This window comes from Drosophila suzukii, chromosome 2L (assembly GCF_043229965.1).
Source record: "Drosophila suzukii chromosome 2L, CBGP_Dsuzu_IsoJpt1.0, whole genome shotgun sequence".
NCBI classification, from domain to species: domain Eukaryota; kingdom Metazoa; phylum Arthropoda; class Insecta; order Diptera; family Drosophilidae; genus Drosophila; species Drosophila suzukii.
The window spans coordinates 19800603-19827747 of record NC_092080.1 but is presented as its reverse complement, the minus strand read 5'-3'; the positions used below and the strand labels follow the sequence as shown (position 1 = coordinate 19827747).

The 27145-nt window shown below is 44.5% G+C and overlaps 7 protein-coding genes across 7 annotated transcripts; 3 read left to right on the top strand and 4 right to left on the bottom strand.

Annotated features, from left to right (window-relative positions):
- Nucleotides 1-1163: 1163 nt before the first annotated feature.
- On the top strand, nt 1164-3333 carry LOC108006685 (probable cytochrome P450 28a5). The gene is made up of 6 exons (XM_017070227.4): nt 1164-1387; nt 1660-1906; nt 1971-2075; nt 2143-2689; nt 2756-3022; nt 3162-3333. The coding sequence occupies exons 1-6, from the start codon at nt 1200-1202 to the stop codon at nt 3323-3325; spliced, it is 1518 nt and encodes a 505-aa protein (XP_016925716.4). The 5' UTR covers nt 1164-1199; the 3' UTR covers nt 3326-3333.
- Nucleotides 3334-3617: 284 nt separating this feature from the next.
- Nucleotides 3618-4597, top strand: LOC108021004 (uncharacterized). The gene has a single exon (XM_017089473.4). The coding sequence runs from the start codon at nt 3985-3987 to the stop codon at nt 4495-4497; it is 513 nt and encodes a 170-aa protein (XP_016944962.3). The 5' UTR covers nt 3618-3984; the 3' UTR covers nt 4498-4597.
- Nucleotides 4578-5693, bottom strand: LOC108021003 (STING ER exit protein). The gene is made up of 4 exons (XM_017089471.4): nt 5475-5693; nt 5251-5405; nt 4885-5190; nt 4578-4768 (listed from the first exon to the last, which is right to left on the bottom strand). The coding sequence occupies exons 1-4, from the start codon at nt 5593-5595 to the stop codon at nt 4613-4615; spliced, it is 738 nt and encodes a 245-aa protein (XP_016944960.3). The 5' UTR covers nt 5596-5693; the 3' UTR covers nt 4578-4612.
- Nucleotides 5694-5763: 70 nt separating this feature from the next.
- Adat1 (Adenosine deaminase, tRNA-specific 1) lies at nt 5764-7324 on the top strand. Its single transcript, XM_017089469.4, has 2 exons — nt 5764-6668; nt 6730-7324. Exons 1-2 carry the CDS (start codon nt 5797-5799, stop codon nt 7040-7042), a joined length of 1185 nt encoding a protein of 394 aa, XP_016944958.3. The 5' UTR covers nt 5764-5796; the 3' UTR covers nt 7043-7324.
- Nucleotides 7311-13752, bottom strand: CAH1 (carbonic anhydrase 1). Its single transcript, XM_017089470.4, has 3 exons — nt 13481-13752; nt 8384-8542; nt 7311-8265 (listed from the first exon to the last, which is right to left on the bottom strand). The coding sequence occupies exons 1-3, from the start codon at nt 13512-13514 to the stop codon at nt 7646-7648; spliced, it is 813 nt and encodes a 270-aa protein (XP_016944959.1). The 5' UTR covers nt 13515-13752; the 3' UTR covers nt 7311-7645.
- A 4279-nt stretch (nt 13753-18031) lies between these two features.
- Sec71 (ADP ribosylation factor guanine nucleotide exchange factor Sec71) lies at nt 18032-24317 on the bottom strand. Its single transcript, XM_017088147.4, has 3 exons — nt 23220-24317; nt 18779-22821; nt 18032-18657 (listed from the first exon to the last, which is right to left on the bottom strand). Exons 1-3 carry the CDS (start codon nt 23998-24000, stop codon nt 18520-18522), a joined length of 4962 nt encoding a protein of 1653 aa, XP_016943636.3. The 5' UTR covers nt 24001-24317; the 3' UTR covers nt 18032-18519.
- A 389-nt stretch (nt 24318-24706) lies between these two features.
- Nucleotides 24707-27137, bottom strand: LOC108008432 (E3 SUMO-protein ligase ZBED1). The gene is made up of 3 exons (XM_017072285.4): nt 26912-27137; nt 26473-26853; nt 24707-26368 (listed from the first exon to the last, which is right to left on the bottom strand). Exons 1-3 carry the CDS (start codon nt 27046-27048, stop codon nt 24877-24879), a joined length of 2010 nt encoding a protein of 669 aa, XP_016927774.3. The 5' UTR covers nt 27049-27137; the 3' UTR covers nt 24707-24876.
- Nucleotides 27138-27145: the final 8 nt, after the last annotated feature.

Sequence of the window (27145 nt, the reverse complement as noted above, 5' to 3'; positions counted from 1 at the left end):
TTTCATACAATCGATGGATGAAATTAACTTGGGCATATTATAGTCTGACATCAGTGACATCATCAAAATGTCAACGAAAATACTGGATTTTAGCAACATTTCTAGGCTGATATCAATAAAAAATGCATCAACAATTCATCGCTAACGGCAGCTGGGTCGACAACAGTAAAAATTTCATCAATGACAGCATCCTCGCTCAAAACTCACCGAGAATTCATTGATGACGTCAGCTAGCACAAAATGCATCAGTTCATTCATCGGCAGCAAGGCTGTCATCAGTCTAAATATCGTCAACAATTCATCGATGACAACAGCAGGGCTGTCATTAGTGACAGATCCATTAACTTTTGTTCAAAACGGCTGGACTTATCAACCATCGGCGAAAGCTGGGTTTTGATATTAACATTTTACCAATGACGTCAAAAAGGCTTTAAAATTTATAAGCAATTCATCGATGATAGCAGCAGGGTTTCCACCAACAATTGATCGATGACAGTAGTTATGCTGTTAAGTTCATAAGCAATTCACCGATGACAGCGCTAGGCTGGCATTAGTCATAAATTAATCAACAATTTATCAATGACAGTAGATAGATGACAAAACCCCGGTTTTATAAACAACATTTTTTCGCCATGTTATTAAACTATAATCAACTTTATTGGTGCTCCTGATACCTAATGTACTGTAAAAATTATAACAAAAGTGATCTAAAAACCCTTGTTTTTAGCTCCTATCAATCATATGTAAATTTAAATCATCATTAAGCTTAAAAATTTCAATATGGATAATCGTTTTAACAAGCCCTTCAACTATTTATTTCGCGTTACACCAAAATTCGTGCAAACAAAATTTGGGGTTTGACAAACGCTTTGATCGCGTGTGAAAAAGCTTTGTTTGGTGAATTTCGCCACCAAATGAATTGATATGACGATTGACCGCCTGCAATAATGCTTAGCTCTTATCAACTATATTGTACTCGGTACTTCGTTTCCGAGGTGTATTTTAGAGTAGTTTGCTCTCAGTATCGCTTGCTTTACGCCCAGCAAGATTCCTGTATGATCAACTTATTTAATAATCTCTCACCGGTGATTGACTATCGAATACAATGGGCAGCTACAAATAGAGCACCATTTCTGGGTTCGCAGCAGACGTTAAACGGAGTTCTTCGCGTGTGAAGGCACAACCCAACGCAAAGGAGAATGGTTCTACTTACTTTGATCCTGGTTTTACTAGCGGTGGGGCTGCTGTATGCCGTTTTGATCTGGAACTACGATTACTGGAGAAAGCGTGGTGTTCCGGGTCCCAAGCCGAAGCTTTTATGCGGCAACTATCCTAACATGATTGCTATGAAGCGACATGCCATCTACGATCTGAACGACATCTACAGGTAAGTACTGCAGCTAGGAAGGACGTGAAGTATTTTAATATAAATGAAATTACTTTCCTAAGTTTTTATCAGAGCACTATTTACCGATTTTGTACCACTTTTTTTAACTTCTCAGTCAGGCAACGCAACTAGATATCCATTGGTCCATCCCAATGCAATAGTGAACTCTATACTTCTACTATAACTACTTTACTGAATCTTAATGCTTTTCATTATAATCTAATATAATTCATATTTATCGTACCGTAAATTTAACTGATCTATTATTTTAGGCAGTACAAGCACAATTACGACGCTGTGGGCATTTTTGGCTCACGGTCTCCACAACTGCTGGTTGTCAATCCCCAGTTGGCACGTCGCATACTTGTATCCAACTTTAAGAACTTCCACGACAATGAGATTTCCAAGAGCGTTGACGAAAAAAGCGACTTTATTTTTGCCAACAATCCGTTTACGCTAACTGGTGAAAAGTGGAAGAATAGGAGGGCTGACGTTACTCCTGGTCTAACAATGGGACGGGTGAGGCAGTGCATCCAAGTGCGCACATATCGTTATTAGATTAATGTGTGTAAACCATTCTCAGATTAAGACAGTCTATCCGGTGACGAACAAGGTGTGCCAAAAGCTGAGCGAGTGGGTGGATAAGCAATTACGTCTGGGTTCTTCCGACGGCATCGATGCCAAGCATGTAAGATTGCAAATAACAATAATTGTAGTGTGAAAATAAACCCGTTTTGTTTATTTACAATGCACAGATGAGTCTATGCTTCACCTCAGAAATGGTCACCGATTGCGTTTTGGGCCTGAGCGCTGAAAGCTTTTCAGACAAGTCCACTCCCATTATGGCGAGTATAAAGGATCTGTTCAACCAGCCCTGGACCTTCGTGCTCTTTTTTGTGCTGACTTGTACCTTCCCGTCGCTGAGCCACTTGATCAAACTGCGCTTCATACCGCTCCCAGTGGAACGCTTCTTCGTCGACCTGATGGGTAATGCAGTGGAGGCCCGTCGCGCCCAACAAGCCGCTGGAAAGCAGTTCGAGAGGTCCGACTTCCTGGACTACATCCTGCAGCTCGGGGAGAAGCGGAAGCTGGACAATCGCCAGTTGCTTGCCTATTCCATGACCTTCTTGCTGGACGGATTTGAGACGACGGCCACGGTGCTGGCTCACATGCTCCTCAATCTAGGTCGTAATGGTGAGGCTCAGGAGCTTCTGCGGGAGGAGATCCGCGCCCATCTGCAGGATGGCATCATTGACTTCGATAAACTTAACGACTTGCCTTATTTGGATGCTTGTCTGCAGGGTGAGTCAAGCCTATATTTATGACCATAGTTCATGTTTCTAAATACTATTACCTCCCGATGTGCAGAAACCATCCGCCTCTTCCCACCAGGATTCATGTCCAACAAACTCTGCACCGAATCAATCGAGCTCCCCAACAAGGATGGCCCCAACTTCGTGGTGGAGAAGGGTACCACTGTGATCCTTCCCCACTATTGCTTCATGGTGGATGAAGACTTCTTTCCCGATCCTCAGTCCTTCCAGCCAGAGCGTTTCATGGAGCCCGATGCGGCCAAAACGTTCAGGGAAAGGGGTGTCTTTATGGGATTCGGAGATGGTCCACGCGTGTGCATTGGTTAGTAATCCCTAGAATTAAACTAAAATATCAGAACAACATCCCAATTATATTGGGATACATTTAAAAGATTTCATATTGAATTTACCAGTATTACTAAAATAATAACTCAATTTCTAAATACATCTTTCCTTTTCAGGAATGCGATTTGCCACAGCCCAGATCAAGGCAGCCATTGTGGAACTGATCTCAAAGTTCAATGTGAAGATCAATCCCAAAACACGCCAAGACAATCAGTTCGATCCAATCCAATTCCTCATTACTCTGCAAGGCGGCATTTGGTTAGACTTTGAAAAACTTTAGCCAGCCATACCCATATGAGTGAATGAGCACTAAGGTTTGTGGAAAATACAAAACCAAAAGAGTTGGGATAAGGCACGAAGACTGTTGGAGTTTTTGCGTAGCGGAAGTTTATTTCAGCCAAAAGCCATGCCCACTCTAACGCCCATCTTTTTAAAAAAATCCTTAGTTTAACATTTTAAAAGATTTTATGATTTCCATAAAAAATTCTTAATTTGTCGTGAAAAAATGCTTTGTTTAATATTTTCAAAAAGTAGTTCCTCCAAAGCGATAGTAAATACATCCATATGATTTTCTATAAAATTGTTTATATGTTTAAAGACATCACCGCGTATGTAGTTCATAAAGCTTATCGCCTTTTAATTTTGGTCGTTTTATAGCGTATTTAGACTACTGGCATCATTGTCGAAAATAAAAAATATGTTGAGGGACTTTTACTACAGATGTTCTATTTCAAAGAAACTGAAATTTAAATGTTCGACGAATGTATAAAAAAGGAACATAAATAAAGGGGCTCAATGGTTCCACGGTTTCGAAGTGGTTATCGTGTAAGCTTCCAGCCTTACAATTAATGTTCCCTTACTAATAAATCATGTGAAAACAAATATAGCCAATCAGTTTGTTGTTAAATTTTCAGTGTGAAATAATCCGATTTCCATAAAATGTCAGCCTATAAATATGGCAGTATAAAGAGCACAGTGCTGGATCCCACGGCATCCTTTCGTTCCAGCACATTACTCGATGAGGAGGCAGTAAGGCAGCTGCGCGGTCAGTGGAGTGATTATATCTTTAGCCTTCCCAAGACGCCTTTCGAATTGCAGCTGGCCAAGTCTCGGGCGGATCAAGCCCTTGAGTTGGTCAGGAGCAAGCAAAAGGCAGTCGAAAAACAGGGCCCATCCACTCCGAAACGCTGCCGCCGTCCCCTCACAGATCTGCACAATTCGCCACGTACCACTAGCCGGATGAAGCAAGTTCTCGAGACCCGAATGCGATCCTCCAAAATTAAAGAGCCTGAATCGGAATACAACCTGTGTCCGCAATGCGGCCTTGTCAAGGATTCGATTTTAAATCACGATCACGCCGAGAGAAGACTACAAAAGTTGTTCGAGCAGCATCCGAGTTTGGTTCCAAAAGGGAGGTATAAAATATCGCCGAGGTACTTGCGTATACTATAACTAAGGAAGTGGAAATTTCTTAAAGAGAAGGCAGCGTTCTGTGTTTCTCAGAATGTACTTAGGCTCATATAATCTTCTGTTATAATTAATATTGTACTTAAAGTAAACAAGGTAATTATCTCTCCAGTAGCGTACCACGTTGCTTTTTCTGGGGTGGAGGTGCTTCCTCTGTTTTGCTTTTGATACCCACATCACTTAGCTTTCCGCCCTTACGCTGCAGCTGCTTCTCGATGATCCTTGCATTGTTCGCATAGCTGTCCGCAATCTCGCGCTGATAAAAGGTAAATAAATAAATAAATATGTTATTTATTGGTTCTAATAGTGTTGTTAGGCTGTTAGTAAATGGTGAAGCGCACCATTTACAACGAACTTTAAAGTTCAGCTTACCGCCTCGATTTCGTCCTCTTCCTCGTCGATGGTGGACACCGTGACCGAGCTGAACTTGCCCATGTTCTTGGTGTGCCTGGTGACCATGACCTTCTTGCCACTGGCATCCACTATGCCCGAGTCATCAGGGCCTGTGGAAGGTGCTGGCTTGGCAGCCGCTGTTTTGACACTGCCCATGGCCTCGGAGTTCAGGAGTTGGGTGAGGGGACTCTCGCCCTTGTTGCGGATCAGGGCGTTGAACATGACGAAGGTCACCTGGGAGTCGGGGCTATGGCGGTAGAACAGCGGGAGATTGCAGCTGCGGCACTGGAGGATACATATAAATTACAAGATGTTATATTTGGAGTTACTGTGCGGTTGACTCACCTTATAGCGGTACTGCTTCTCAATGCCCCTGCTTTTCCGCCTTATGTAGATCATCTTTGGAGTGGGATTGTAGGTGAGTTTGTTGGCATGGTCGTTGGCATTTATCACGCGGGCATTGTCTACCTCACGAAGGGGCAATTGGTCCAGAGTGCAGTCTGTAAATCCGGGTTTTACAATAATCATTTAGGCTCTCTTTATGGATGAGTATTTCCACCTAATCTTACCCAGAATCAAAGCCATCTTGTTGCACAGGCAGTAGTAAATATTCAGCGGTTTCTCCTCATTGTACTCCTCCTGATCTTTGGTATCCGAGCAGACGATCGATCGAGATACTACTTTAGGCATGGTTTGATTTTCTTAAGTTACTTTTAAGTTACTATTTTGTTTACAAAATAAGATGTTTTTCCGATTCAAGAGTCAACAAACATATGTTCCAAAAAATACTTAAATACCGCAACCGATTTCTGCATTCGATTAGTAAGTTGATCGATTTCATTCACTCGATTACGAATCTTATCGGTTCATGCATTGGGAAGATAAACAAAAATGTGTGATAAAAACAAACCGTCTGTTCAGGATATCGCCGAGCTGTGTTTCCGAAAATTCGAGTCCTTGCCAAAAACAGGAAAGCCCACTGCCAATCAATGGACCGTTTTGGCGGGCATTGTGGAGTTCAACCGGCGGACGGGGGACAGTCAACTGGTGGCCCTTGGATGCGGAACAAAGTGCATAGGACAATCCAAACTTTGTTCCCGAGGTCTCGTCCTCAACGATTCCCATGCCGAGGTGTTGGCGCGTCGCGCCTTCCTTCGCTTCTTGTACCAGGAGCTAAAGCACGAGAGGATCTTCCATTGGAACAGTAAACTAAGTAGCTACGACATGGATGAGCACGTGGAGTTCCACTTTCTGAGCACTCAGACGCCCTGCGGAGATGCCTGCATCCAGGATGAAGGTGAATCAGAAAAACAGGCCAAGCGTCAGCGGTTGGATGAGGAATCCGACATTGTCTTCACCGGTGCCAAGTTGATAGGTGACTTAAGCGACGATCCTATGCAGCAAACGCCCGGAGTTCTGCGAACCAAACCAGGACGGGGAGAGCGCACCTTATCCATGTCCTGTAGCGATAAGATAGCCCGCTGGAATGTGTTAGGTGTGCAGGGAGCAATACTGGATTTCCTGATCTCCAAACCCACTTACTTCAGCAGTCTGAACTTTTGTTGTGCTGATGCCCAGCTGGAATCGCTAGAAAGAGCCATCTTTAAGCGTTGGGAAGGCAAGCCCTTCCAGCATCTGCGGTTCCAGCCCCAAAAACCACAGATACGCATAGATTCCAGCATATCCTTTGAGTTTTCACAACGCTCCGACTGGCAGCCCTCACCCACTGGCTTGGTTTGGTCTCATCTGCCGGAGGACCTAAGGTACATCCACTTAAAATCTTATGATGTACATTTAAAAGTAATATAATTTGTTTATGTACAGACCCTATGAAATTTCTGTAAACGGAAAGCGCCAAGGGGTGACCAAGAAAAAGATGAACACTCCACAAGCTGCGTTGGCAGTTAGCAAATACAAGTTGTTTCTCGCCTTTTTGGATCTACTCAGATTTAACCCGAAACTTAGCGAAAAGTTTGGTCAAAAACTTTCCGATCTTGAGCTTATGACATATACTTCTTGTAAAGAATTGGCAATGGATTACCAGTTGGCATGGCGACAAATAAAAGATAAATACTTTCTTCAATGGACCAAAAAGCCGCATGAATTGCTAAACTTTTCTTCAATACCTAATGAATGAAAACGACTATTAAGTGTGTTACATGAAAACTAGTCACTTAATGTTCATATGCTAATGAATTCGTGGCTTCAGAGATGCCATCAAGATTCCATTGGATTGGAAGGCAATGGTAAAAAGAAATCCGCTGATATTTCACATGCCAGTTAATACATAATTTTCCCATTCTCGAAGGAAAGCCGATCAGCACGTAGTGGAACCAAAGGAATTATTGCATTAATGTACCATTTCTGTAAAGCAACCCCATGCCATTGAATTAAAATGCAACTGGTTCATCATATGCAACATCTAAGCGTGTTATATTTAGTTTATAATACCATAATAACATTAATCTAATTGTCATTTTGCAAACGTTTAACGAACAAACAAAACAGGCGTACATTTACAATTAAGGTTACAGCTACACATCCACTGATGCGAATACGGATACGGATGCACATATAGGAGGTATGCTTGCTGGGAGTACGAACTAAAGACGAGAATTGAACAGTGGGATGTGCCGGTCCAGCTCGAGGCGTACGGATGTGATGTGTGGGTGCGAAAAGCTAATCATACGACTCGAATCCGTTGACTATCCAAGGAGCGGCGACCTTATTCCTACGGGATTTAGTGGCCTCCAATCTCGCGGAGCTCACGCTTGCCCAGCGGCAGCGGAGGGCGGAAGTTGTTGATGACCTTGCCGTTGAACTCGTTGCAGGGGCACTCCTCCTTCACGTCGTAAGCGTTGAGATTGCGCATGGCGTTCAGCTGGTCGTCCGACACCTCGATGGGCGTCTTGAACACGATCCAGATGACCGACTCGGAGCAGGGTGGAGTGGTCAGGGAACCCTCGTAGGTCCAGTAGGTGTGGACATCGGGCAGCAGCTGGCCGGGATCACAGCCCTGGGGCAGGGTGACGCGATCGCCCTTGTGCAGGACGAACTGCAGCAGGCTGCTGACCTTGTCCAGCTCGGCGTGGTGATTGCCAGCCTTCAGGAACACTCCCAGAACGGCCAGGCCATCGGGAGCGGCGGCAGCCTCGCCAAAAGACTTGTACTTGGTGGTGTTCCAGTGCACCAGGTGCAGTTCGCCGGCATAGGACACTCCATCGACGGTGTGCTCGGAACCCTTGGAGTCTGTGCAGCCCCAGTGGCAGTGGAACTGCTCCAGCTTGAAGATCTGATTGCCCAGGGGCCCGCCAGTCAGCTCGGACTCAGCGCCGTTCACATCCACGCGCCAGCAGTATCCTGTAATAATTAAAAACAATGGTAAATATATTTGCACATTCTATCGGTGGCAGAGGGTTGGGGTTTATCTTAGCAAACAAAGGAAATAAACTGTATTCAATATACATTTAGATCTTACCAGGATTGACCAGGCTCTTGGTGTGCTCCGGCACATACTTCCACTTGAGCGGAGAAACCTTCAGGTCGCTGCCCTTCTTGGCGCTGGAGGGAGTGATGTCCACGGGCGACTGGCGATGTCCCGATGCTTGTGGGTAGTCCTTGGCCCAGTGGGCGGGTCCTGAAAGAGGAATATTGAATGGGGCGGGTAAGTACACATCCAGTAATGTCATTAGGTATTTGTTCTTCCAAATCAACCGCCTTAGCTACGTGCTAATCCGTCGATAAGAAACAATAAATCAAGTAAAAGCAATTCATTTGGAAGTTCCTTTCGGGATAATTTATATGTCATTAGGCTAGAGAGTCAAATCTTGATGGAAGAATTTGATTAATCTCCAAAAAAGCCATTTAATTATTGTTATAGCTTATCGCTCTTCAACGAATCTCAATAATTTCTCTCAATCATTTGCAATCCATGAATACTTAAGTATAATTTCTCAGTAAATGTGACATTCTTTGGTAATTTAAAAATAAACATTCTATTATAATGCAATATTTCAAATTGTAAATAAAAGATAACTTTTAAGTATTGATGTATTATACTATAAATTCTATTAAATAGAATATTACTATCTAAAACACAGGGTTCATTACCTAAAGTTTACTTTTCAATTAAACTTAAGAATGAGTATACAAATAAATGAAGAAATTAAACATATTTATAGCATGATATATACTGGTGTTTACTCAAGAATATACAGCCAGCGTAATCGTTTGCTCAACTGGGAGTAGTAATATTTGCATAGACCTTTTATCTGACCAACCGGCTGAGGCAATACAAGTATTTGCTGTTCCCCTGTTTGCTGCATTTTACGATTTCTGTGCGTGTGTGTGGACTCTTTTTAATTACTGGCGGTGGTGTGCAAAGTCAGGGCAAATGTTGACACAGAGAACCACGTCACGTGCCAGTAAAATCACTCTGAAGACCGCACGCCCAAGAGTCATGTGATAGGATCGTTGCAGATAAACCGCAAAAGTGTGGGCTGACTTGATGGGGGATGGGGTTATTGTTGTTTGTCTAAACTAGACCAAAAGAAAAACAATGAACCCCATACTGCAGTGATATATGCCGGCTAGTTGGTAACCTTAGCCAGGAAATGACTGGGGGGATCTTATCGAACCCGAAGACACCGAAGTAAAGCCTCATTTGTCATTTGATAGATCACCGAACTTAAGGTGTCAACAGCTTTGTAGCTTCCAATATTTATTTCACTGATTCCCAAAGTCCGCCATAAAATTGATAGTAAATAACAAAGTCAGGTGAAATGCATTTATCATTTATCAAAGTTGGAATCAAGTTCTTTATTCGCCATCTAGGTGCAAACAGTTTGTGCTGGTTTAAGTCAGGGGGTTCTGTCGTATGAAAGTCACGTATACGCCGTGTTGGGCATACAAAGGCAGAGAAGACTGGAGTTGCACGATCCTTTCATAACTTAGCAGCTCAGTGCAAATTTCCGGCCATATTTAACACATTGCCTTTTATAATCAACAATAAACTGGTGAAGATATCTCCAAAGTCGGCATACATATATATTTAATGATATATAATGCGGTAACTTTTGTTCATTTAAATGTCCAGGCTCATTGCCTTTGTTTACCTAACTAGTTTGTTGCTGACTGGCTGTAAATACTTTAAGATCACCTGGCGGCTTTTCGCAGTGCCTGTGATAACAATAAGCAGACTTAAGAAAGAAAGTAAACAAATACTAGGAAACGGAGCACTTGTTCAAACACAGTAGATCGGAAATAACCAGTTGGCGTTATAAGTATGGGTCCCCAAAAGCTGATCAAACGGGCCTTTGTTATACCTTTTCGACTCGACCACTTTACTTACTGCAAACTTATCTTTCGCACGCTCCTCAAATAATTCATCACCGCTTAACAGTTCATTTAGTTTCAATTGAGATCACAAAAAACAAAGGACGTAGCGTAATTGTGACCATTAATGCTGTGATAAAATCGAAACGATTTTTTAATTGAATTACTGCAAATGAATTGCCCACATCCATATGTTCGTAAATGCCCCGCCAGAAAAACAAAAACCCGAAGTTGTCTGGGAGAACTTGTTCCGGAAACGTTTAGATTGCCAAATGGAATCTATAATGTTCTTTTTGCTAAAGCTATATAGAATTTTTCCCTAAGCAAAGTCTCAATTTCCCCATTTGCCAAAAAACCCGATGAACCAGAGAACAAAACAAAAAAAAGTTGTGTTTGTCATTGAAAGTCATCTTGATACATAAAACATTTCGACAATAAAATAAAGAAAGCGCTTATATAAAGCCTGAGAGACATATAAAGAAATGCTCGTTACGACAGCCTTAAAAATGCTTAAAAACACGACAAAATAAAATTTAGCAATTAGCATTTACGAATTTACGAGCTAAGCGATTCTAAGCGAGTCTTGCATGATAATATCTACATCGGAATCGTCCGAATTGGAGGGAGGCATGAGTTTATCGCGTGTTTTTGTCTTTCCTGGGGACGATCGTAAGGAAGTGCTCGCCAAAACTGGTTTGGGGAAAGTACCCCCAACTCGGAATCGCGAATTTCTGAGTCAGTATCTGATGATATATAACTGCAGGTCCCGAACACTTGTCTCTGGGTTATATTGCTTTTTATAGCCACTCAATTGACCGGGCTAAAAAGCAACAACCCCTACTGCTTTTATCATCCACCTTGGCTGGAGGAAGCCCCAGAAATGGCCACTACCCTTGGTCTACCTTGGTCTTCCACGACACTTATCTAACGGCCACCCAACCAGCCCTTCAATCACCTGCTAAAATTTTCGCCTGTAATTATTTGTTTGCATGTGAGAAATGGTGACAATAAACCGCAAATGGAATAATTGAATGGCCATAAAAGTCAAGAAAACGGAATGGGTACTTAGCCAAAATGCATTTCGGCCTAATGAAAAGCCTCTCTGAAATGTATGGTCACGTCCGAAAGACGAAAACCTTAAAGTGTTGTTTGCCGAGAATTTTTCCAACCCATTTCCAAGTATACGTAAGACGTAGTTAAACGTGCATATTAAAAATCAGATATCATGCAAATTATTTTATTTGCGCGCCCAATAAAATATGTGGATTGACAAGTTTAATGGAATATCTATATGGCTGGCCAAAAATAATATTCGACAGACGATTTCCTAGCGTGAGAAATTGCTTTCGCAGTTCTATATTTTGATTTCGGAACCCTCTAATAAATATTGGCTTTAATGAAGGGGCCTGGATTTTATCTCTTCATTAAATGGCATACAAAAATGTATTGAAAGTGAACTTTGATGTTACTTTAGGTACACTGAAAGTGTGTATTTCCTAAGTAATTTTGATCTAACCGAGAAACTGAAAAGTCACCCGAAATATATCATTTTAGAACATTATAAATCCATCGATCATTGTGACTATGACAATTTAATGATACACTCATTTGTTTTGTTTGCAAAAAAATGTGTTTATCATTTCGGTTTCCATAAAGATATAGACATTAGCGAACTTTGGTTTGAACTAGTGGGACCAAGAAAGGTGTTACGAAAGTGGCGATCTAATCAGGCGTTACAGATAGATAGATAGATAGGTTTCGGGCATTTGATTGATCTTCACGTATAAACACGCGAGTTGTAATCTGTTGTGACCAGATGGAAGCGTGTCGCTTACCATTCAGACAGTTCTGACAGTGCCCAGGGGTTAGACACAACCTGTGCGATTTGATAAGGATGGCTGTATGGCTGCACTGATCGCACAATCTCAACTAAAAATACGAATATACGGCAGAGTTTCTCGTGTTTAATGTCGGCATTCTGGGCTCTGAAGGAGGAGAGCTTGCTGATAAGGTGCTTCTTGCGCTGGAAAGTTACCAGGGCGGCGCGGGAAAAGTAGGCTATATCAGTAACAGCATCGAATCAATCAGAGCAATCACAAGCAGTTAAGCAAATCAATTGAAATTGTCAAAAATTGAAGTTTTTCGATTTCTAAATTGATACGTTGCTAGCGCAACCAATTCGATATATGAATATATTCTACTAATTAGTGTGATATGAATGGTGTAGACATAACGCCCAAGACATTGGAACCGGTCCCACATGCGTCCTTAGCAGACGAAGAACATGCACTTGACTAGCCTTCAAAGCGGAAAAGAGCGAGGGGCACATGGTGCTCAGAAATAAACAGCCAAGACAAGGCAAAACAATCGATCGGGTATTCGGAGAACTAGTTTGCCCGCCCGCCAGTTCGCCAGTCGAGGCGTTTGACTCCGCCGGGGACTGGTTAGTGGTTAGTGGGAAGCACCAGATCACGAGACCCAGCTCGTGCGAAACTCCCCGATCCATAGCCACAAAACCCGCTCCCCTGCATTTTAATTAAGGCCCATTATTCATGAGTAATGTCCAAGTCTGTTTGCGCGATTCAGCTTATGAGGCATGAAATCGAATTGCAGGGCATTTACATTCACAGCATTGTGCAATCGATACAGCCAAACACCCGAAGTAATCCCCTACTCCGTAATCTAGGCCCTTTATGATAACACAAATCTTAGACGAGCTCTCTTTAGTGCCAAATTATCTGACTAATTGGCTATTTATTAAGGGTTTACTCACGCCTTTCTCTGATAACTGGCTTGTTTTTAGTGCTTTGCCATTTTATTGGGTAAGGCTGCGTCTTGGGGCGTCTATATCTGGCCAATATCTTATCGCGTAATTGCTCTTTAAACGAGAACCCCGTCTGATTCGGGAACGTGACGTTTACTGTCAGTTAGATCAAGTTTGTCATAAAAACAAAATGGTTAAAAATTCCTCAAAGATAACCGATGTTTTTGTCACCAAAGATAAATGCATTGTATAAGACAAGTGGAAATTCCGTTTTTTCAGGGGGAGTGAAAATCTTGTTATTGAGGCACGCATGCGCGGCGTGTGCAAATGAGTCAAAAAATCGGATCCACCGCAGACGGCGATGTCTGATTAGAGGTATAAGGCCAGACGAGACTGGTAAACAAACCGAAAGCGGGAACCGGAATACGGAGGCTGCCAAAACTCAAAACAAACAAGCCCGAAACTTAGAGAGCTTACCGTTCTCTTCGGTGTATCCCCAGTGGTGGCTCATCTTGGTTTTTGGTAGGGTTTTGGTTTTTAGCTTTATATACAGATTCTCCTGGGGGGTCTTGAAGGACACAGGGATGTGGATGTTTCACTCGCGGTTGGTGGCACGCGTCTGACTTTCGCTGGGGATCGCCCGGTTCACTTTATAGGGAATATGGGAAGAGGGTATCAGTAGAATCGTAGAATCGCGGAGCGGGTTGGAACGGCGACTGTTTGGTTAGTCCGCCGAGTGTAGACTGACGGGCACTCGGGGCAGCGCTGCCGACTTGAAAAGCGGCGGGACAGCGACGCGACTGCGAAGCGGACAGCACGCACCTTGCGAGAGAGCCGGAGAGCGTGAAAGTCGTAGAGCCAGTGAACTAAACTACTGTTTAACCCCCCAGTACGGGGGTGTGAAGGGGGTGGGCGGGGGAGCGGTACGACTGCGGCGTCATTAGAACCGTTGACAGCGCCGCTGGGTTCAATAGTTTAGTTTGGCCGCACTTGAGTCCGGACAATGGGGCGCATACGTAATGAGTTCGATCCCAAACACTCCACTGTCCATTTGTATTTTTGCACTATTTAGCTGCTTGACCTTGACTCTGCATTCGGCGCTGGACGGGATCGGTGGTCAGAAGCGGAAATGTAAGGAGAGGCAACAATGCATAACGTTAATCGGTTATTGTCGAGCACGATCGATCAGTTCCTGGGAGTTTTTAGTGGAACAAACAGTAGACAGATAGTTACACAATACTCTAAGTGCTTGATATTGAATACAGTTTTTAATTAAAGTTAAGTACTCTACTTACTAACTATATCTATATAAGATTTTCAAAACCTGATGTTATGTAAGAACAATGGCAACAAGCAGTGTATATATGTGATTGTTATTTAGTCTGATAATATGGTTTTAAAGATCCTAGACATGGTAAGAAAAATTACGATATTTACTACATAATAAAATCCAAAAGGTTTCGAAGTACTGAAGAATTCGCGTTTTCAATTTTAAAGATCTCCACTGCTTCTACTACTGTGCAGTGTATATATAATATTTGATCTTTATTAAGTCTGATAATATGATATATGGTAAGGAATATTAAAATGATTAATACGTAGTAAAATCAGTTTTTGAATGCTAAAGAATTCGCGTTTTCAGTTTAAGAGGTCTCCCACTGCTTTGCTTTTCACTGTGCTGCGTACATATATGATTTTAATTAAGTCTGATAATATGATATATGGTAAGGAATATTAAAATGATTAATACGTAGTAAAATCAGTTTTTGAATGCTGAAGAATTCGCGTTTTCAGTTTTAGGGATCTCCCACTGCTTTGCTCTCCACTGTGCCTAGACATTTTGTAAATTGCTCCATACATGCGGTAATTTTCTTTTTTTTCGGTTTTGTTGTTGAACTTTTGTGCATTGTTTTTGTTGGAGCAGTGGGACTTAAAGCGTGATCGCGATCGCGCGCTCGACAACGCACACAGATCTACGTATTTGTACAATGTACACATATATCTCAATATATTCGACGGATAGTGGTGGGGGAATTGGGGATGGGCCTGGTCTGGTGGTGGCGACACGCTAATCGCAGCAGTTTTGAGGGGAACTGGAAGCGCTCTCTCTGCATTTGGCTTGGTTGGGAGAGAAGGTGGACTGCGACGGAACTGGTCAGGGGCAAAGGGATCCATAATTTCCATCAACGCGCTGCTCATGTTATTCCATTAGTACATTAGGCACAGTCACCGCATAGCACGAAGCCACTTCAGCGAGTTAAGCACAAAATTTGTCACTAATTTCAATTCTGTGCCGCTTTTGTTTTTGCTTTCTGTGCGTTGCACAATAGGTTAAATGGGTAGCAGAATCTAACACTACCATTGTCGTTTGGTAAACGTTGTTATCCTCTGCGTTTTCGATCAGGGCTATCTTTTTCCCCTGGGCCAACACTGCGTATGCGCAATTAATTCGGCGCGTGTGAAATCTTCGTATGTGTTTGCACTTGGCTTAAATCTTATCGCCCACTTTTCCCCTGTCCCGAGCTTGTTTTCTAATTAGCCATGCATTATTATTTGCGCTTTACAGCGTTCTACTGGGCACCGTACCCTCCATAACGCCCCCTGGGACCCCCGACCATATCCACCACCCCCAATCATCTCATCGACCCCACCTCACGTGCAGTTCCTAGTCGTTCGCTTCCGCCTTTTGCCATTCCGCTCGGCGTTTTTGCAAAATGGAAATGGAAATGGGAATGTATCTGGCTGGAATTTGATTTAAGCTCCCGCTCTGACAGCCCCTTCAAGGTCGAGTAATTATTGTTAATGGGCATTAACTGAACCCATGTGACAGGCAAAGTTTTGGGTCGGGAACGGGACCACTGAGATCGTACTAATTGAATTGAAAAGGAGCAGATCAGAACCAAACGGCAAGAACCGATTTCAGAGCTGGTTTCAATTAGTTTGCACCAAGCGTAGTTTTAATTGAGTTTTGGAAATACTAAAAGAATAAAGAACTCAAGACTGTTAAATTTATTAGAAAATTGGCTATTCCGACTCTTTAATAAACTTTAATGATCTGTTTGGTTAAGAGATACTATTTTTAGGGCTTTTCAATCAAACTTTATATTCAATCTATAAAGCTTTGACGTTCATTTGTGGCAGACCAACCCAATTTCATCAAATATTTTCTTTTGGTAATCACGTGCGTTTTTTATTGAACTTTAACTCAAATCTTAAAAGCATAAGCCCCAGTGGTGCTACAAAAAATAAGTCCGAAGTAAGAAAAAATAAGAACAGTAGTTTCTACATACAAATATTTACTAAAAAGTTAGGAGATTATTTTTGAATATTTATTTAGATTATTCTTATCTCAGGATGCTATCGTGACTAATTTAGTATCTGCTATAGCAAAACTTTCAGACAGTTCAACCAACTTCTCAAGGCAAACGCGAAAAGTCGTGAACTTTCTCAGTGACACAAAAAATTGCTGCGCTTTTGTTAGCTAATAATCTGCTTCGATAAGGAACTTTAAGAAATGATCCGATGATACAGGTCCAAATTCTAACAGTTCTTTATTATTTTTATAAGTGGATCATGTTTATTTCGTTTAGTATTTCTGGGCTGGTAACACGCGTGGCTAAGGATTTCGTTTTATTTTGTTTTGCCAGCAACTGTTGAGGGGTATAATTCTCTTTTTATAAGGCATATAAAGTGACTGACTGCGTGGACTGTCAAGATCTTGAACTTCAGTTTGCAGTTAGCTCAACTGGGATTCGGCGGAGATGTTTGGGATACTAAGGGGTAAAATTATAGAGATACTCAACCCATACATAATATTTGTCTTCCTCTATACGTAAGCGCCCCCAATTAGCACCTACCAATGTGATACTTCGCAAATCGAATTAGAAATCGAGAGCGTGATTAAGTTTCCACTGGAATTGACATATTAACAAGATCAATTAGCATGTGGCTTAGAATTTCCAGCTCACACATTTAATACATACAAATGGCTTTACCCAGTAATTTTTTCCGCACAAAGCCCCATTGATTCCTACCCGATCATCTCAGTTTCGGGCAGTTTGCATTCGGTGCGTGTTAATCGATTTATTTAACTGGGAGACAAACAAAGCAGCACGAAAAATATCACTCCGTGTCATGTGGACACTGACTAAGGTACGAATTTTTGGCAAAAACAAAACTATAGACTTGGCTTGGAATATTCCAATGGCCTCTCTTGTTCAAACAAGGTATAAACTCATTCACTGCAGCGAAAAAGGGCCATTAAAATGGAGGTGTCGCCAAAGAAATAACTTAAGTTTATCGCGGAAATAAATTAGCATTTAAATTAGCAATGATTGGATAACAGTGATAGTTAAATACATAACATATTGTTTATTTACAAAACGGTCCTGATAGGAATTAAAGGTCTCTCCTGGTAATTTTAAACTTTGGAACTAATAAATTAGTACAAAAAATTGCACATCTACTATTCTTAGATTTTGTGATTACTTGTTAAATAAATTTAGCATGGTATGTTTTTTTCTTTTTACAAATAAATTCGCAGGTAAACATTAGATTGGTTATTTTTACTGTCTGCTAAATTGTATTAATCAAATCATTCGCGAGTTCTTCTATATAAAAATGCTGTGCATTACCAAGTGCCATTTTTTTTGCCGAAATCCAGCAAATAAAAATCATGAAGCTCTTCCCATCATTTGAACAAATTCGTCGCACATTTCGCTTTTTCAATAAAAATGCCATAAATCTGTGCCCAAAACAATGGACTTTTGTCCAGAGACTGCAAATGAATAAAATCCCAATCTAAAAAACTTAATTGGTATTGATGCAAATAGGCAAGTGCTCGGTTTTTGAATTAAAATATAAATTGGGTAACGTGCAAGCGAGAAATAAAGATTTTTTATTATTTGGGCTAAGCTACAGAATTGATCACATCACATACCTTGCACTTGATCTTAACATGCAAGATGAGTCCACCGAACAAAGCGTGCCAATCCCAGGACCGAAAAAATCAATGAATCGCAACCAGCATTGGTAATAGAGTTATATTGTATATTTGAAATATATATTTATATAGATTTTGATTTAAATTAACACTAGCAATATACAGGCTTCACATAATGCTGGATTAATCGATTTTTAACCTACTACACGCTAAACAATAGTAGGTGAATGTTAAAGTGTGGTTACACCGGGGGAAAACAAAATCCAAATTCGTAACTGAAGGAAACTATACACACGCACACATTAAAGCCTTACATAGCATACCCATAAGTATGTATATATATAAAAACAACAACATTTCTCGTTAAACCTAATAAACATTACATTCTGCCTATGTATTGTTTATAAATATAATAAAAATATATGTACTTGTGTGTATGATTAAGTGCCAACATAACAACAAAGCCGAGGGAACCAAAGGGTGCTCTATGAACTACGATTTGAGGGGAGTTTGGGAGGATCGATCTATTAACATGGCCGAGTCAACTAGCCAGGTGGCTGAGGCTCCTCCGTGACTATTTAACGCTCATTATATTGAATACTGGACCGATGCGCATAAATACACGCCTAAGGACACTTCTCAGTTCGGGCTTGAGGTCGAAGCACATCATCTCGCACAGCAGGCTGTAGTAGTTGGACACGTGGGTGGCGAACTGAAAGAAGGAATAGTATATGGTTTTAAAACTGATGCAACTTAATTTACAATCATTAACAGGATATGCACACATCTAGTTAACAAAAGTAAACCACAACATATATGATAAATCAACTCACCCTTGGATCAGACATTTTGAGCAGGCGCGTCAGGATGAGCAGCAGAAGCGATGTCCAGGCATCTCGGTGGGCCTCGCTCTGCAGACTCAGGTAGTAGCCCAGTGCCTCCTTGCAGACCTGCACCAACTCCTGCTCGATGCCCGGCCAGTCGCTGCGTCTGTTCTCATCCCCGTACATCTTGAAAAAGATGCGCAGAACGCAGGCCAGTGAAGAGGTCTCCTGCTTCAACAGATTCGGCTTCACCGATCCCTTGAACCCAGCCCGCCACAACAAACTGCGCTGATCGTGATCGGCGTTGAAGCGCTTGGCGAATCGATGTGACTGCATCAGGCAGTCGGCCAGGGTGAGCAGCTGACGGGTCCTCAGGTAGCCGTACATTCCCTGCTCCTCCCGCTGGCACTCAAGCAGCTGCGACTGCGATCCATTCCTTCCGCCCGTTAAGTCAGCGGCCGCCTGGGCGAGTGTTTCGGCGTCTTCCTTCCGCGATGTCGCCGGGAAAAAGACAATGTTATCCATGGTCTGTATCAATTCGAGCTGCACCACGCACCGAATGTGCAGCGCCTCGAAGTGATTGTGCTCCTGGGGTAGGTTATTACTGGAATGTGCTTTCGGCCGCCAACTGAGAAGATCCTGTGGCAACGTGGCATTGAAGATGTCCAGGATGCACTGACACGTCTTGTCCCAGGTGGACTCGTTGAACTTGAAGCCGTTTGAAATGACGAGGTTCTCAAGGCAGTTGGTGCCAGATCGCGCTAACTGCTCATTGCTCTGCTGAACACACCAATGCAACTGGGCGAAGAGTTCCTCTAGCAACAAATGTCCCAACACATCGAAGTACTGCGTGAAGACATCGATGATGGCGTACAAGGCGTGATTGCAGGTGGTGGTCATCCACTCTGACTTCTCGGTGACATGCTCTGGCAACTTCATGTTGTCAAAGATGCGGAAGATCACATTGAACAGATCTTTCCACCAGTTGGGCTTGAAACTCTCTCCATACGTCTTTACAATCTCAAAGAGCACGGTTAAGGCGCGCGTGCGCACATCTAGTTTGCAGCGATTAACCACGCAGGAAAGCGAGAACAGCATAGGGAACCATCCGCGCACCCACACTCGATCCTCCTCCGCCACCGAGGCATCGTTCTCCATGCCGGCATGCTCCGCGAACAATTGTGGTGCCTCGTGGACGCACTGGGCACAAGTTCGCACCAGCCGAATAGCTTCCATGCTGGTGTCCGGGAACCTGGCGGTGGCGAACTCTGACAGACACTTGACTGCGTCCTGGAACGAGTCCACCATGATGGCGAACTGACGCTGATACAAATCCCCAATAATCTTGCCCGTTGTCGTGAAGGCCAGTTCCACAATCGGCTCCTCGTGATCTCCCGCTGCCAGGTGGAAAATGCTGAAGATGTTCTTCCAGCCGGAACGTATGTTATGCGCTTGCGAGTTCACCATCTGGGCGATGCAGCGCACCACCATGTCTCGAATTGCCGGAGAAGCGTTTTTCTTCATTATGTGCTCGAAGGGACGCAGGAAATCCTTCTGGAAACGGAAGTTACTAAACTCGCCCTTCTCCATAAATTTCATCGACAGCTGACGCAGTGAGTCCAGTGCGAAGAAGGAGATCTCCTCGTTGCTGTTGCACCCGACCGCATTAAAGTGCTCGCCCAGTACTTGCCAAATACGAGACCATTGCAGACGAATACGTTCCATGTTGTAGTAACTGATTTCCACTATCTTCTGCAGGGAGAACATCCTCGGTTGCTGCTGCTGCAGTTCATCCACAGACACCTGGCAAAGGGCCTTTACAAAGTCCACGATTGCATCACCATCCAGTCGCATGGAGCCAGTGAATATACGATCGACAGCGACCACCACGCTCTGGCTGCTCGTCTCGCCGATGTGCTCCTTCACGCTGGGATTAAGCGAATCCTTCAGCGTGGTCTGCGCCCCGGAAAGGAACTGGGGTCGCACACCAGTGCCAATTAGTTGTGCCAGCTCAAGCTGACTAATGCACTTTACTATATCCAACCAGCTGCTGCCCAGGTAGTTGCCATCCGTGTGGGCCACCATGATAAGCGTCTTGATGGTGTCGATATTCTTGGCCTTCATCTCGTTGATGGGCGAGTTAGCATTTAGAAGGGTAAACCTCGCCAAGGCTTGAACATAGGCATCTCGCTCCAGGGACATGTGGAAGATGCAGGCAATTCGAATAGCGCAACGGATTCCATCCAAGCAGAGTGTAGCAATCTCCGGATCATCGCAATCCTGGAGACCCACCGAGAAAGCGGCCAGGAAAGGTGTCCAGGCCATTTTGAACATGGGACGCACATGTTCCAGATGTTTCGCAGAGGTGAAGGGTGACTTGACATGCGAAACAGACTGCATAAGATTGGTGGCCGTTAGCGAGATGACCTCCATCTCCATGTTCCACAACAACTTTCTGCGCTTCTCCGTGATGAAAGGCTGCTTCCCAGTGGGTTTCGGCTGTTGAAGCATCCCGGAGTTGTTCTTCATCTTGATCTCGTGCTCGGAAATCTCATCGTAGATGGAGGACAAATACTCCTCGGGCAAATCTGACTTGCTGTCGCTGATGCCGCGGTTCATTTTGATATACTGCTCCTTGGTCATCTTGTGCTTGACCTGCGGCGAATGTAGATCCGTCGTCAACATGATGATGCTGAATGCCAGCACGTAAACGGTGTCTGCACTTTGAAATAGCTGGTTCTGCGGATTGCACTCGCAGTACCTGCTGGCGAACTTCTCCATCAGTCGATCAATTTTCTGTGCTTCGCCTGGCAGCCGGAACTCTTCGAGGAGAATTCTTAACGCGGCCACCACCTCCAGTTGGCGGAAGTCAAAAGCGTCGATGTAGGCACACATCACCTCCTTGGAGTGGTCGTCGTTCTCGCCCAAGTAATTGCCAATCACTGTCTTATCCAGTCGTTCATCCTCGTGCAGCCAACGGGCAATGTCCTGGCATGTGGCGCCCAGCAGCTGCTTTTCCTGAAGAAACTGCACACCTTTCTGTGGCTTGCGGTTGAATAATTCGATGCCCGTTTCCATCACCTCCTTTCGCATCTTGCGCTCCTCCAGCGCCTCTGGAAGGTCCTGCAGCAGCTCCTGGTTCGAGTTTAGGCTGTGGCTAGATCCGCTGTGCATGGTTTGAATAGTGGTGTCCGCCTGATCATGATCCGCTGTCGTGGGCGATTGCACTTGCAGTGCGGGAACAGGCATGTTGGGATTGACATACAAGTCCTTGCTCCATTCCACCATGCACTTCAGGATGGAAACCAGACACTCCAGGCCGCGAATGCGCATCGACTTCTCCTGCATCGGATTGGCGCCCAGTTCGAGGGCCTGACGACCCTGGGCAATTTTCGAAAGATCGTTGACGAGTCTCTCAAAAAGATTAGCCGCCGAAAAGTCGCAATCGTAGTTTACATAGATATCCACCACGGACTGGGCATCGGCGCAGATTCGTGTTAGCGCCTGGATCACCATCCACTTGTGCTCGAAGCTGCTCGAGTTGGCTTCCAGAATGTTTAGGAAGATCTCCTTGAAGAAGACCTCGATTTGGCGCTTCAGATGCACCTTGAAGTTCGACAATAGAGCCACGAAGATGGAGAGCGACAGCTCGAAGACCTCTGGCACCAGGCTCACTCCGTTGTTGGATAGGGCCACGCAAAGGTACTGCTTAATAGCCATGATGAACATCTCGTTGGAACGGAAGACGGGCCCGGCGTTCTGGAGAATGAGCAGCAGCAGATGCAACGAAAGCACCTTGGAGCGCAGCTCATGCGACTTGGGATCCGGATGACCCTCCGGCAGGGGCTTCATCGATAGCTTGCAGAGCGCCCGGAAGACGAGAAACGCATCTTTCTGCAGGATGTGCGTGAACTTGGCGGTGACCACTGCGTCATTCTCGCTGTGCAGCTCTACACTGTCGTGATCCGAGTGCGAGGAGTAGTCGTTTCCGTTCACTGTGGGCTCAGGTTCCCCCACCGATTCCTGATCCTTCATGGCCTCATTGTAGGCGGCTGAAATACGAAATCGTCATTATTGTTGCGCAATGATTAATTATGGCAGGTGGGAGGAGTGGCGGTTAATGTTGCACCTTATCGTGGAAATTTCTATGCTGACTCATATGGAAGACAATAAAATGCTTGTCGTAGACGACAGGGCAGAAAAAAGCTTACAGCTGTTTGATTCTTTTGGAATTTTTTCTTCCGATAAGCGGAATTTGAAAAATGTAAAGTGGGTTTTTTGACCAGCATTACTTTAAATCATTAAATATTGAAATATTAATTAAAATTAAGGAGATTTTAAGTTTTTTTTTTTAGATTTGAAATCAATATGTACTATGAAACTACTCATTTTTGTTTAACGAGCAACATTGTAACTGCCTATCAAACTTACTCCACCGAGTGATACGCACCTGATATGATCTCCGCCAGCAGCTCCGAGGCAATGACTTCGTCGGAATCCCCCAGCAGCTCCTCTCCGGAGCCATTGCAGTCCTCCGAGTGGATGCTGCCGTTAATCGGATTGGAACTGGGTGGTGGTAGCTCGTACACCTGGTTCTCCATGCGGGCAAAGATCACGTTCAGCATCTGGGTGAGCGTGGCACGGGCCGTGGTCTGGTTGACCAGGTTCTTGCTGGACAAATAGATGTCGTAGCAGGTGCGCACCGCCTGGAGCAGAGTGAACTCATGGATCTCCACGTGCTGAGAGGTGACCACTGTGAGCAGCGCCTTGATGATCTGCAGCTGGACACCCTCATCGGTCTGGGGACCATTGAAGCAGCCGTAGATGGTCACAACGATGCGGTCGATCAGCAGGTGTCCAGGATTCGCAGAGTCCTGAATGGAGCCCGTCAAGTGGCCATAGGCAATGAGCTTCTGCAGGCAGTCCAGAGCGGTGACCACGATCCTGGGCGAGCGGCTCTTGCAGGCCAGCTCAAAGGGCAGGAAGTAGGTCTCCGCATTGATGATGCTCGATGCATCGTTCTTGGGTAGCGGGAGTGCGGCGCAGGGCAGCTCGTTGCCCTCCGCGATCTGGCCGGCGCTGATTAGCTCCGCCTTGATCTGCTCCAGCGCCGAATCGCAGGACTTCTTCAGCTGCGAGTGATGGGAGCGCCGTATGTCCTTGTCGGCAAGGATCTTCTCTAGAGCACGCACGATGAACATTTCCTTGGTCTTCGTGGAGTTGTTGTGCATATTGGGCCGCTGCCACTCCCAAGGTCGCCTCCACTGGGTGGGTTTCTAAGCCTCCTCCTACTCCTCCTCCCCCGGATTCTCCTCTGCCCTCCGCTTCCGGAAACGACAGCCACGCAACTTTCGCTGCTGCCTTCTGGGTGCTCCGCCAGCTGCGCGGAGTGCTCCTCTCGGTTGGTTTGTCGTCTGGCGGCACTCGGCGTGTTTTTAGCGTGTCGTGGCCGTTTGCATGTTGCAAATCTCTCAGTTTTTCCACATTAAAATACGCTTCAAAATACAATGCGAAAAAACGTCATCAGAAGTGTGACCGTGAAAGGGAAAATTACTGGGCTGTCGCCAGTGTTGGGAAGTGTCTAGTATTTTTCAGATTGTAGTACTTTTTTCTTATCACTTTGGGCTGACTGGTATTACCATTATTTAAACTTGCAACGGCTGTTGATGATAACAAAATCAAAAATTTGTTAAATTAAAAAATTAAAGATTTGTATTCTTATTATACAATATATTTTTGATTTTCCTAATATGATTTACAAGTTGATCTGACGCACTTGAAGTAACCAGAGATCTGAATTTTTATTGTTACGGAAATGTTTAAATTTAGTTTTTAGCATTTTCGTATGTTAAAACAAAAACGGTGTAGATCGTTGCTTGTTTTTAATTTAAATTTTTTTTGTGTTCCTTCCAAATTTAAGGATTTAGATAGTTCAAAGAGTTTCTATACTTTTTATTTAAAACTATTGAAAAATACTTATTTTCCGTAAACACTTTGAGTAATACCATTTTTTCCCGTAAACACTATTAAATTACAAATAAATTTCCTAAAAAGTGGAAACAATAAATGCTAAAACTATGGTGAGATTTAACTAGGCCTAGGCTATGCTATAAATTCCAGTCTTTTGTCGGGACATCTGCCAAGAAGAGGATGTCATCCAAGCCGTTTAGTTTGGCGTTCTGCTCTGTCACCGCAGCTCCTTCGGCAGTAAAAAGTCGTGCCGGCGGCTCTGCGGTGGCCGGAATGTGAAGGTACTTTTGGGAAACGGTGTGCAGGAAGGGATGAGCTGGCGATAGCTCCTGCCAGATCTGAATGGGATCCGCCTGCAGGGTGCTCATGCCAGCGCAGAAGTATGTGGCTATCTCGTCGTCGGCATCGGCGCCATTACTTCCGTTAATGAGCTGTTGCTTCTCGTGTGAAAAGGATTTGTAAGCCGCCCAGATGTCGAAGTTGTCATGGTCCACGGGATCTTCACCGACAATTGGCTCTCCGCTGTCCACATGTGCCTGCATCATGTCGTACAGCTGCGTCATGTATTTGGCCACCAGGGCCCCACTCTGAAAGGGAATATTCCGGAACCGCGGATCCAGCAGACTGGCCATGGCCACGAGCACGTTCTTCTCCAAGCCCTCGAAGTTCTCCTCCAACTGCTGCACCATGAACAGGCGCAACGCCTGGATCACCTCGTGTTCCGCGCTCTTCTCCTGCTTCAGTTCATTGATCAGGGTGTGGGCGATGGGTAGAGCTGTGCTGGCCGCCGGATAGTGCGTTCTACTAAGCTCGCGCATCGAGCTGGTCAAGGGTCTCAGCAGGTCCAGCAACTGCTGGCAAAGATCCACTTCCGCCGGCGAAAGAGGAAGCGGCTCTTCCAAATGAGCGGAAGAATGTTTCAGGTACAGGTCTAGCATATCATAGGTGGTAAGGGGTCGCTGAATGGCATCCAGCTGGAGCTTGTTCTGTGAGCAGTGAACTCTATTTTCCAGGGTCGACTCCACATAGGAACGCACTTTTTCACATATTCCACTAATCTCGGGCCGCTGCACCACTGCCTTCAAGATAGAGTTCAATTGGTCGGCAAGGCATGATACATGACGTGGGGCGCCCAGAAACAAGTTTACTGCTTCCTCCAGCAGGCGACTGTTCCTCGTCGTCACGCAAGAGATCTTTGACTTGGTGATGTCATAGCGCTGACATACACGCTCCATGTGTTCCACAAGTTGACTGGGAGTTAAGGTATCGGAAAGGCTCTGCGCAGAAAGCGTTCGGGAGATTCGCTGCCTTCCTTCGTAAAAATGTACGACCAGCTCCAGCCAGCTTGGACCCTCATTCTTTGTGTGCATGGAGCAACTGAGGCTGAGTGAGGAGGTGGCGGCCAACTGATGGCGGAGCTTGGATCTCTGCAGTTCTGACTCCCTACATATGATAGCTTCCAGTTCCGGCAGACTCGGTGGGTTGTAGGTGGGGCATAAAACTTTTACCAGGTGCTGGAATCCCTCTCCCTGAAGAAGCTGCATCGGTTGACGATCACGGCAGATGAAAAATGCCAGGTGCCGATGGAAGGAACGCAGGCTTGGGACGGCTACTTCTATGTTTAAGTTGCTACAAATAAAAAACAGTGGCTCTATTTAATTCCCAAACCCATTTTAATAGGTGATAAGCCGATTTCTCTTTGCAATGCCTTAAAAAATAATCTTATAACTTACTCAGCTTCGGGAAGTGTTATATCCTGCACCTGGTGGATTGAATTTCTGTCTGGCTCTTCGGTTTCTTCCTTCGGTTCGAACTCGATGATGTCCTCAGCGCTGACAGTCTCTGTTCCGGCCACTGCTGCCTCCGGAGTGACCCACGCATATCCGACGCTCTGCTCGGAGATGTGATCCTCCAAAGGGGTTTTGGCCCGTCCATGAGCCTCCACTTCGATTATATCGTCCGCCTCCTTGGCCGCCTTAAGCAACAGCTCGCTGTGGAAATCGGAGCTTTCCTCCTTCAAGGCCATCACTTTCCGCATCCTCCGCTTGTGCTCATCCTGCTCCCGTCGCTTGTAAATGCCCCGAACCACCACCGTATCGTCGTCGAAGAGATCTCTGTAATTGAGGTGGAAATAAGAAAAGGCGCCTTTGGATTTGGAACCTTCCGACTTACACTTGCGGATGGGTCTTCATGTGCTTCATCAGATTGGACGTGTTGCCGCTCGTCTTGATGATCTTCTCGCACAGCTGACAAAGGGCAGAATTCCGGTCCAACTTGTCGTAGTATTTCCATATTTTACTTCGGGACATGATCTGAATAAAATATAAGTTACTAACGATAAATAATATTTTGTAGCCGGATTTGTGTGCCCAGGTTGTGGGAACCAATCCCGCCAAACATTACCAT